The 12,217-nt window shown below is 36.7% G+C and overlaps 1 protein-coding gene across 1 annotated transcript; it reads right to left on the bottom strand.

Moving 5' to 3' along the window:
• Positions 1-208: 208 nt before the first annotated feature.
• Positions 209-11,685, bottom strand: efemp2b (EGF containing fibulin extracellular matrix protein 2b). The gene is made up of 11 exons (XM_079395570.1): positions 11,529-11,685; positions 9,195-9,472; positions 8,931-8,979; positions 6,001-6,213; positions 5,768-5,890; positions 5,464-5,580; positions 2,651-2,770; positions 2,447-2,566; positions 2,234-2,360; positions 1,938-2,133; positions 209-1,059 (listed from the first exon to the last, which is right to left on the bottom strand). Exons 2-11 carry the CDS (start codon positions 9,282-9,284, stop codon positions 898-900), a joined length of 1,317 nt encoding a protein of 438 aa, XP_079251696.1. The 5' UTR covers positions 9,285-9,472; positions 11,529-11,685; the 3' UTR covers positions 209-897.
• Between the last annotated feature and the right edge of the window lie 532 nt (positions 11,686-12,217).

Raw genomic sequence — 12,217 nt, 5'->3', positions numbered from 1 at the left:
GGTCAAACTCAGCATGTGTGCTCCAGTGTTACACTGTCACCATGTGGAGACACCTGAGTAATACATTTCATTTATGCTTATCATAAACGCTCACAATCAACAGAAACTTTACCCAAATTATTAGCATGTACATAAAATGGGGCATTTTCAGCATACAGTCAAGAAAGGAAAAATAAAGAGCAAGAAGATCATATTAAAACAAAGATGTGAAGGGAGGATTAGAAAATATTTGTGTTTATTTTTAATGTATTACTTTTACAAAGTAATTTTTTACTTTAACAATGTAATTCAGCAAAAAGTAAAACAAAAAAATAATGATTTAATTTTGGATTCTAATTGAGTAAACACAAGCAGAAGAATTGAATTTAATAAGCATTAGAGAAAATACAACAATTTACGTAAAATTGGTTTCACAAAATATTTACAATGAAATTTGTTCTCTTCATGTTTCATTCCAGGCTTATCCAGAAACCTGGAGTTTGTTAGTGTTTTCTGAGATAACGCTAGATAAATGTAATTACAAAAATTGGTATGTAGGTTAGATATTTCTTCAGTTTTTTAGTTTTTGTTTTGTTAGCTGGTACTAATAACTAATTATATATTTCTGAAATATTTGCAGCAGATATATGTGTGTTTGTGTGTGTGCTTGTATGCTGCATGTATGTGTGAGAATGACAAAGTGAGAGCAATGAATGTTCAGATGCTTTAGAGCTTCCCAGAATAGGCCTGCAGTCACCGGCCAAAATCAGCCACAAAAAAAGATTTCACATCATTAGGTGGTGAATTGTAGAACTGTGTTGCCAAATTTCAACACATAAAAGCAGAAATAGACCGCATTAAAAAAAAACTTCTTTAATACAGTATTTTTCCTACGTTTGTCTCTCCATCTCTCTCTCCTCAGAAAGCATGAGGCCCAACATAAATGGAGAGACGCAGAACAGAGCTGGTCTGGTAGTTCATGAGAGGATTGACAGACACCATCTCCAGATCGAGGACGTACTCCTTCGGTCCCGTCACTGCTCTGGCCAACACCAACATGGAACTGATATTGTTGATTTGCTAAGAACAAGAAATTACAAAAATAAATGAGTTCACAAGTAGGAGAAGCTGAGATTTTTTATTTAAACTCAGACTGAAAGTTTTGCGATTTTTGAAGTTTTGAAAGTTTTGCAATTTGAAGCTTAAAATTAAGCTTCAAACTAAAAATTTAACACGTTAAAGATGATAAAAATATTTAAGATTCTGCACTTTAAATAACTAACCAATATAAACAAATATGTGATAAAGTATTAAAAATAAAATAAAAAAATAAAATACTGTTTGGAGCCATTTTTTATTTTATTTTTTTAATAAAACATTTTTTCAGCAAAGATGCATTAAATTGATTAAAATTGACAAAAAATATATATAATGTTGCTAATGTTTTCTATTTCAAATAAATGTTGTTCAAAATAATTGATTATATTTATATTATTTATATCAAATAATCATAAATTTACAAATTTCACACAATTTTCCACATGATTTTCATACAATTATTAAGCAGCACAGCTGTTTTTAACATTGATAATAATGAGAAATGTTTCTTGATCACTAAATCAGAATATTAGAATGATTTCTGAAGGATCGTGTGACACTGAAGATGGGAGTAATGATGCTGAAACTTCAGCTTTGCCATCACAGGAATAAATGACATTTTAAAATACAATAAAATAGAAAACAATTGTTAAAATTCTTGTAATAATATTTCACAGTATTACTGTTATTACTGTATTTTGATCAAAGCCTAAGAAACTAAACGGCCACGTGAACCCAAATGAATGATAATGTAATATAATAAAAACAGAACCATTTTCACCAGTATTTACTCAATCACACATTATGTAACCTAAGTTATGAAACTGATGTTTAAAGGGTGTTGTGTGTCTCTGACTAACCCGTATGTAGAATTCTTCATTTTCGTCTCCAGAACGAATGCGGAAGGAGTTGTAGGCTCCAGGATAGACGCTGGTGGCCTGGATCTGGAAGATGTCGGAGGGAACGGAGCGTTCGGAGGTGATGCTCATGTATCGATGTACTATGGAGAAGGGCAGGTCACGACACTCTGGCTTCACCACCGGACATATACAACGACTGGACAGAAAGAAAGTGACACAAGGGGTGTTAAATACTGAAAAGTGTCAAAATATGATTTTGATTCAATTATAATTTGCCTTTAAACCAATAGGCTCACTTCTCTGAGACCTGGACGTAGGGGTCCTGGCAACGGTTGGAGATGACACACTGATGTCCACCATGGATGTTCACACAGACCTGTCCCTCCCCACACTGATGAGTGCCTGTCTCACACTCATTCACATCTACACACAGAATTATGACAAACTAAACCAAGTGAAATGTGATTATAAGAGTCGAGTTAAAAAGAAAAGGGATTTTGTTTCAATACCTTGGCAGAGTCGTGTTCCAACTAGCTCGTAACCTTCTGGACAAACACAGGAGAATCTTCCAGGCTCGTTCACACACTGAAACTGGCAAAGGAAACTGGAATAGCTGCAATCATCAATATCTGGGAGGAGAGAAAGAAAACCAATTACATTCAGCACATCGTCACTTGGTCAAAAACTATTAGGGCAATGTCTTTTGCACTAACCATTGCACGAGTAGCCATCGGGTCCCAGGTCATAGCCTTGATCACAGCGACACAGGAATGTACCGTAACTGTTGTAACACCTTTGCTGACAAGGTGCTCCCATCTCACACTCATTTACATCTGATAATAAAGAAGAAAGATTTTAGAAGCTTATGTGCTGAAAACAAAATCTGAATAGACAGCATTAAAGCAATAGTTCACCCAAAAATAATAATAAAACAATCACATGTGCAGTGTTCTGGGAAGGTTAGTTAATGGTGATAAAAATAAAACGATATATATATATATATATATATATATATATATATATATATATATATATATATATATATATATATATATATATTTGAACCCATCCATTTTTCATGTTACCAAAAGTATTGGAACAGATAGAATTAACATAGATTAAAGTGAAAAAGACTTAATATTTAGCTGCAAATCCTTTGCTTTCAATAACTGCATCAAGCCTGTGACCCATTGACATCACCAAACTTTTGCATTCTTCTTTTGTGATGCTTTTCCAGGCTTTCACCGCAGCCTCTTTCAGTTTTGGGGGGTTACTCCCTTCGGTCTCTTCTTTAGCAGGTAAAATGCATACTCTACAGGGTTTAAGTGTGGAGATTGACTTGGCCAGTCTAAAACCTTCCACTTCTTGCCCCTGATGAACTCCTTTGTTGTTTTGGCACTATGTTTTGGGTCATTATCTTGCTGCATGATGAAGGATCTCCCAATCAGTTTGGTTGCATCTTTCTGTAAATTTTCAGACAAAATATTTCTGTAAACTTCTGAGTTCATTTTGCTGCTGCTGTCATGTGTTACATCATTAATGAAGATTAATGAGCCTGTCCCGGAAGAAGCTATGAAAGCCCAAGCCATTACATTACTTGTGTAATGTGTACTATAATGTACACCTGTGTACACTGTGTTTCAGATCAGCTTGTATGTTTGGGATCATGAGCAGATCCTTTCTTTCTCCAAACTTTAGCCTTTCCATCACTTTGGTCCATAAAATCAGTCCATAAAACCTTTTCCCAGAATTTTTGAGGCTCGTCTTCTATTCTTCTTGCTAATGAGTGGTTTGCATCTTCTGGTGTAGCCTCTGTACTTTTGTTCATGAAGTCTTCTGCGAACAGTAGATTGTGATACCTTCACTCCTGCCCTCTGGAGGTTGTTGCTGATGTCACTAACAGTTGTGTTAGGGTCTTTCTTTACAGCTGTCACAATGTTTCTGTCATCAACTGCAGATGTTTTCCTTGATCTACCCGTTTGAGGTGTGTTACTTAGTACACCAGTGGTTTCTTCTTCCTCAGGAGATTCCAAATGGTCGTACTTGCTATTGCCCGTGTTTGTGCAATGGTTTGATTGATTTTTCATCTTCTCTCAGCTTCACAATTGCTCGTTTTTTACCCATAGACACCTCTCTGGTTTTCATGTTGGTTACACGTCTAACTATAAATGAAGTCTGCACGGATCTGAAACTGAGCGCAGATATTCAGTGCTATTTATTGTTTGAATAATCAATTAATAGCACACACCAGGGCAACAAAACACCTGTCAGTCACATGTTCCAATACTTTTGGTAACATGAAAAATGGGTGGGTTCAAACAAAAGGTGCTATCTTCTAAGTTGTGTATCAGATCCAGATGAAAATACCTGTAAATAAAAGCTGAAATGTTAATCTCTCATCTCATATTCATCTTTTGATGTCAAACCCAAATGTTTACAGTCTACAGCAAAAATAAAGGAATTGGTTCTGTTTAGGTTCTCTTTAGTTTGTCAAAAAACTCCCTGCTCATTTCTGGGAGGTTAGTTCATTGTTATAAAAAATGAATCCTAAAAATAGCCATTAGATAATATTATGTATAGGTAGTCTTAGGTTGTTAAAAAAAACTCCCTGTAATGTTCTGGGAAGAGCCCACAGAGAACGTTCCTACAGTAGATTATTATTCACAAACTATGCTAAAGTTAGGGGAAGGTTCTGTGTTTGCTGGGACCATCATGTCATTCTAAACCCGTATAACGCTCTTGCTTCCATGAAAGACAAAAGGAGAAATTCTGAAGTATGTTCACGCTGTTATTTTCATACAATAAAGGTGAACAGGTGTACAGGTGCTGCTGATTTTCGAAGCACCATGACTGTATTCATAAAACAGTACATATGACTTGTGTGCTACTGTATATTTCAAAATATTCTGAAGTTATACAATTGTTTGGTTAGAGGAAAAAACTTAATTTAAATTGTTATTTGCCCTGAAATACATACACAAATACATATGGACATCAATCACAACAAACATCTCAGATTCACACAAAACAATCTTCACTGACATCAAACACGGCTTGTTCCTCATACAATGCTATCAGGTAACACTTTATTTTAAGGTGTCCTTGTTACACGTTACATGTACTTACAATTATAATAACAATAAATTATGCATAATTATTTACATGCAAGTAACTCTAAACCAAACCCTAATCCTAACCCTAACCATATAGTAAGTACATGTAGTTAATTAATATTACTCAGTACTTAAATGTATAATTACACTGTAACAAAGACACCTTAAAATAAAATGTAACCTGCTATCATATAGAGCACAAATCATATGAACCTCTTTTTATGCTCATTTTATGCTACTTTTCTGTTATTTTTGGAGTTCAAGTGACCCTATCTCCTTTCATGCTCCATGGAATAAAGAAAATGACAGAATTTGTATGTTTGAGTTTTGACTAACTTGTCAAATTACTATAAATAAATTAGCATGTAAGCAAATTTTGGTTGCTGGAAAATGTATGTTGTTTGAGGACTTACCAACACATGATCTGTTGTTTCCCGCCAGCTGGAAGCCAGGCTCACATTCACAAGAGAAAGATCCTGGCACATTCACACAGCGATGCTGACAGTACCTGTACCTGCACTCGTCGATATCTACCAGATGAGAGGAGATACTTACTATAGACTTCAGAACAGAAGCTTAATCTTATGCTAAATTAAATTTGACCATGTTGATTCTTCACTGCAAAATAAATCTTGAATTGAACTCTGTGAAAGTGGCAATTAAGCATGCATCCATATATTAAAGACAGATGTTGAAACACATAATTTCTTCTCTTACCCACACACTCTATGCCAATCTTGCTGTAGCCGTCAGGGCACTGACAGGTGTAGGTGCCCACGGTGTTGATGCATTCCTGGCTGGGCTGACAGTCATGCCTGTTCAATTCACACTCATCGATGTCTGTCCAAAACATGAGGAAGAGCTTCAGGATATCATACTGATGCACATATACAGTACAATCTAAAACCACATGAATAGGCTTTGCCTGCATTTGGCCTTAAATAACTCACCCACACAGGTATCTCCTTGGGCCCTGTAGCCTACAGGACAGGGGTTAAAGGCCTCATTACTCTCCACAGGCACACTGGGCTCTGATTGGCTGGAGGGCTCAGGTGCGGTGATCACGGAGGAAGAGCGAGGAAGGCATAAGTAACCACCATAGTGATTAAAGCATTTCATCTCTCCCTGACAAGCCTGCTGGATAGTCTCACACTCATTTATGTCTAAGTAAAACAGAGAACAGAATTTAGGTTTACAAGTACGAATGTCCTTGTTATTCTATTTTTTATTAAATACTAGACATACGAAACAAATATACATACTGTATAAACTACACGAGAATAAACAGGAAAAAAAGACAGCGGTTCAGTTTTTTTCTATCAATTATCTTTAACTCTTTAGCAACTGAAATCATGACTTTCTTTCTTCTGTGGAACATAAAATAATATATTTTGAGAAATTTTACCTTTTTTTTCTTAAACCAAAACTGTTCAGTTACCAACATTCTTTAAAGTATCTTCTTTTGTGTTCCACACAAGTCTTACAGGAGTGGAACAACACAAGAGGGAATACATGATAACAGAATTTTCATTTTTGGGTGAGCTATCCCTTTAAGAAAGGCATTAAAAAAAAATCTAACAAAAAGAATAAAATAATAAATATTTAAATAAAATTTACCAAATAAATTGATAAGGACCATGAAGTTAACAGGTATATTTTGGTCTTAAAAATGAAAAAATGTCCACGCAATATTATTAACCAATCAAAACCCATTTGATGAGACAATGAAGCTGGATTTGGACCAATCAGATTTCAAAATGGGTGGAGTTACCACAAGCTGCAGAAAAAGGGGCCAATCAACCAACTACATTATTTTTTGGTTAGGACAAAAACTCAAATTAAATTAATTTATGGCTTGTTGCTCATTTAATTTTTTATTGCATTGTGCTTGGCTTAGGATACAGTTGGGCAAAAAGTATTTAGTCAGCCACCAATTGTGCAAGTTCTCCCACTTAAAAAGATGAGAGAGGCCTGTAATTTTCATCATAGGTACACTTCAACTATGAGAGACAGAATGGGGGGAAAGAATCCAGGAAATCACATTGTAAGATTTTTAATTAATTAATTGGTAAATTCCTCGGTAAAATAAGTATTTGGTCACCTACAAACAAGCAAGATTTCTGGCTCTCACAGACCTGTAACTTCTTCTTTAAGAGGCTCCTCTGTCCTCCACTCGTTACCTGTATTAATGGCACCTGTTTGAACTCGTTATCAGTATAAAAGACACCTGTCCACAACGTCAAACAGTCACACTCCAAACTCCACTATGGCCAAGACCAAAGAGCTGTCGAAGGACACCAGAAACAAAATTGTAGACCTGCACCAGGCTGGGAAGACTGAATCTGCAATAGGCAAGCAGCTTGGTTTAAAGAAATCAACTGTGGGAGCAATTATTAGAAAATGGAAGACATACAAGACCACTGATAATCTCCCTCGATCTGGGGCTCCACGCAAGATCTCACCCCGTGGGGTCAAAATGATCACAAGAACGGTGAGCAAAAATCCCAGAACCACACGGGGGGACCTAGTGAATGACCTGCAGAGAGCTGGGACCAAAGTAACAAAGGCTACCATCAGTAACAAACTACACCGCCAGGGACTCAAATCCTGCAGTGCCAGACGTGTCCCCCTGCTTAAGCCAGTACATGTCCGGGCCCGTCTGAAGTTTGCTAGAGAGCATTTGGATGATCCAGAAGAGCATTGGGAGAATGTCATATGGTCAGATGAAACCAAAATAGAACTTTTTGGTAAAAACTCAGCTCGTCGTGTTTGGAGGAGAAAGAATGCTGAGTTGCATCCATAGAACACCATACCTACTGTGAAGCATGGGGGTGGAAACATCATGCTTTGGGGCTGTTTTTCTGCAAAGGGACCAGGACGACTGATCCGTGTAAAGGAAAGAATGAATGGGGCCATATATCGTGAGATTTTGAGTGAAAACCTCCTTCCATCAGCAAGGGCATTGAAGATGAAACGTGGCTGGGTCTTTCAGCATGACAATGATCCCAAACACACCGCCCGGGCAACGAAGGAGTGGCTTCGTAAGAAGCATTTCAAGGTCCTGGAGTGGCCTAGCCAGTCTCCAGATCTCAACCCCATAGAAAATCTTTGGAGGGAGTTGAAAGTCTGTGTTACCCAGCGACAGCCCCAAAACATCACTGCTCTAGAGGAGATCTGCGTGGAGGAATGGGCCAAAATACCAGCAACAGTGTGTGAAAACCTTGTGAAGACTTACAGAAAACGTTTGACCTCTGTCATAGCCAACAAAGGCTATATAACAAAGTATTCAGATGAACTTTTGTTATTGACCAAATACTTATTTTCCACCATAATTTGCAAATAAATTCTTTAAAAATCAGACAATGTGATTTCCTGGATTCTTTCCCCCCCATTCTGTCTCTCATAGTTGAAGTGTACCTATGATGAAAATTACAGGCCTCTCTCATCTTTTTAAGTGGGAGAACTTGCACAATTGGTGGCTGACTAAATACTTTTTTGCCCAACTGTATGCTGTATATCTAGAATATTAAACTGGGACAGAAAATATTTTAACATTGAAAAACATGTCATAATTTATATAAACTACTTTATTTAGCCATTAGCCATTTATATGAAGCAGGATTTTAGACTAATAAGACTTGACAGTGGGCGGGGCTACCCTGCTCAGCTTTATATCTAAAGCTTCTTTCAATCGTCTGACCATAATGTCGCGTTTACCTCAGGACACAGTGTATTTTAACATTCAGAGAAGCAGCCAGACACAGGGGCAGGACAGAGGGATGTGCATATGACATTTAACCAACAAGATAATTAGAGGAGAAATGTATCACTTTCTCATCATCTCTCTCTCTCTTTCTCTGGCACATGACTTTCCACCCACCTCGACAGAGTTGAGTCTGCACGTCCCACTCATAGCCATCTGTACACTCCTGGCAGTGAAAACACACTTTATTATGTAGCAGTCACACTCAAACACTTTTAGTGACAGGAACATTACTTCTAATGCAAACTGATGTCTGATAGTATACAATACCACACTATATATACAGAGTTACATGGGCAGATAAACATGTACATGTTCAAGCATGAAGGAAGACTGAAGAGGAAGACAGAAGAACATGGAGAATCTGTCACAATTACTTACCGTGTAAGAGTCATGTTCAGCAGGAGACTGACAGATTGTAGCAGGAAGAACAACCAAACCCACGCAAAGTAGCACATATGTGGCCTTCATAGTTACAGGGTACAGGACTTTCACCCTGCCACACACACAGCTGGACGGATGAACAAATGTATAGTTGTCGTTAAGACACACTCTCTCGCCAAAGAGGCCCAATAAGAGCAAGAACACACATGTAAAGGGGGTCTGGTCAGTTCCTGTCGTCTCCAAGGAGAGGGCAGACAGACAGGTGGAGGTGAGACCTTGTAAATAAAGAACAACAAAGGTAATTGCAAATAAACGTGTTAACAGGAATAGTATACAACATAAACATTTGGAAGCAGTGAAAGTGATCTGTTGAAAAGGCCAGCATTGCTGACCACCTCCATATGTTTTGTTTTGGATACTGGTGAGCTGGTGTCCACGTTTGGATTGTTAACTAGCTTATATAGCTGTACAATTTACAAATAAACTATATTTATTTAATTTACAATAAAGTTTAGTTTTTTTTACAGCATTTAATTATTGTAGATCAGAATTATTATGGTTAACTAAATCTAAAACCATTAAAAAAAATAAACATTCGTTACTTGAAATAAACTTTTATCTGAAATAAAATAAAATATACTTTTTTAAACTTTTAATTTAACCTTTTTATTATATTTAATTAATCTTGATGTACTAAAATAACTAAAGCAATGATTAATAAAACTATATAGACGTGTTTAAAAAAAAACAATAAAATGACAAAAACACAACAAAATTACTAAAACTTTAAATGCAAATAAAAACAGAAAATATAAAAATAAAAACTAATTCAAAATATTAATAAACTCTTTATATCTGGTAGATACTAAAGACTGATCTAGGTAAATGTTCAATTCTTAATTAATGCTCGATAATACATTTACATTTACGCATTTAGCAGACGCTTAAGCGAATTACATTGCATTCAAGTTACAGTTTTTAATTATTTTTTTTTATCAGCTCTTGCTTTCCCTGGGAATCGAACCCATGACCTTGGCGTTGCTAGCGCCATGCTCTACTATTTGAGCTACAGGAAAGTTAACAATTCATTAATGTAATTTATGCAACTTAAAATATTGAAATTAAGAAATACTGTGTGATGCATTGTCCACCAGCTAGACCAGCACAAACCTGCATGAACCAGAACAGAAATTCTCACGCTTTTTATCAGAGTGAGATTAGGTTTACATTAATATGGCTGTAATTCTTCAACAAATATTGCTCCATGGCATATATGATAAGTGATAAATGCGAGTTTGGGGTTTTGTACAGTGATTGTGATCTTGCTAAGGCAGTTCTTAGAAACAAGGCAAGTTGGTGCATATAATCAGATATTGCATGACGGATTTTCCATTCCTCAAATTCAGTGATCTGGAGATAGTTATTCACACCTTCATCTCATCCTGACTACTGTACGATAAAAAAAAAAGAGTATTTAAATTAACTGGTTTTAGTCAAGTCACATACAATATACTATTTAACTTCACATCACATACTTTACACCAACAAAACTAATTATGGGTTCTCTTTGAGTTAATGGCAGGTTACCACTTTTTACAATGTACAACATGGGACTTTATACTGTCCAAAATGCTGCTGCTAGAAAAGTATTTCACCTGTTCTGGCCTATTTTACCATAGTAAAGAATTTACCAAAAAAGAAATTAAAATTTTTAAAGAAATTTTTTATGACCTTCTCATAACATCTACTTCTGCCTACACTCACATTTCAAGATTAAAGATGATCATTATCTGTAGCTTTGAGGGTTTGCTTTTACGGTTAAATGCATTATACCATTTTAACTGCTCTTGTACATCACTTATTTTTATATGTCCTATATAAAAACAGTGGCATGACTTTACATTGATTTCTATGGACTTGCTCTACTGTTTGTTCTGGAACAGCAGAATTGGCCTGCCTAAGAGGCAGAAACATGGCAAGTGTCTGAACTCTACAGGATATGACTACACAGGCAATTCCATGCACTCAGATCCGTCCAAAAACAAGCCACCAGCCTTGTCTGTAATAATTAACTGTTTCCAATTAAAACTAAAGGTTTCTGTCACATCTAAGCATGATAGCAAAGCATTTACTAATTTCTGCCACTCATTTCATTGTTACAAGGCAACAATGAGCATAACCTCCTGGAATGATACATTTCTCATACATGCTTTATCAAATGCCTTTATCTCCAAGTATGCTTGAATAATCTCACTTGTATTTTGTACTGCTATGCTCAATTTTACAAACTGCAAGTTCACAGGAGTCAAATACAGATGGTTTGAAACTCACTTTCTTAAGTCTGTCCAGCAAAAGTTGCCTCGTTCTTCTGTCTCTATTGATTTATCTCTCCCTCTTCGTTTAGTGGACTGTTTTTAGAGCTCTGTGACAAAAGACAGGACCTGAGCAGAGATAGTTAGTGTATTACGAATGTGAGGAAAGATGCAATGCTATACAAAGGAGCTTAGGACGTCCCACTCTTTCCCTCCACCCACTCCTAAACGGCCCCTGCATCTCAACCACCCTTCACCCTCCTGCCTTGTTTTTCCTCCAGGCCTCAAGGATTCAAATTCCTTGTTTCCAGACCAAATCCCAAATCCATCACTCAGGGGGGAAAAAAATGGCAAACCAATCCATCTGGGTTATATTAGGCAAATCCTGTGAAATTCGTAGGTCTTAATTACTTCCCATTTTTAATACACTTTGGCTTATTAACTTTCATCCTGGTGGAGCTCACTTGTGTCTGACACTGCTGGATATTTACTGGGGGATGCCGAAAAGGAATGCAGACACAAATTAACAGGGTAAAAACGAGGAAAGGCCTCCCGATTTTAACTGTAAAATGCTAACCGGTGCCAGGAACATCATGCGTCTTCATTACACAAAGGTTTGAGCAGCATTAAGACAATGGCTTTGATGGAAACAACAGAGGTAGCCTACTTTCAGAAACAGCAGGAGTGCCAGGGAAAGTTCCCATGAGG

The sequence above is a fragment of the Barbus barbus genome (genome assembly GCF_936440315.1).
Source record: "Barbus barbus genome assembly, chromosome: 36".
NCBI classification, from domain to species: domain Eukaryota; kingdom Metazoa; phylum Chordata; class Actinopteri; order Cypriniformes; family Cyprinidae; genus Barbus; species Barbus barbus.
This window is presented reverse-complemented; position numbering and strand designations above follow the sequence as displayed.

Coding starts and splice junctions, on each gene's coding strand:
- efemp2b (XM_079395570.1), bottom strand. CDS start 9,284: ATGAAGGCCACATATGTGCTACTTTGCGTGGGTTTGGTTGTTCTTCCT. Junction 5,581..5,767: donor GATTGGCATAGAGTGTGTGG/GTAAGAGAAGAA, acceptor CTCATCTGGTAG/ATATCGACGAGTGCAGGTAC. Junction 2,134..2,233: donor TACGTCCAGGTCTCAGAGAA/GTGAGCCTATTG, acceptor CTTTCTGTCCAG/TCGTTGTATATGTCCGGTGG.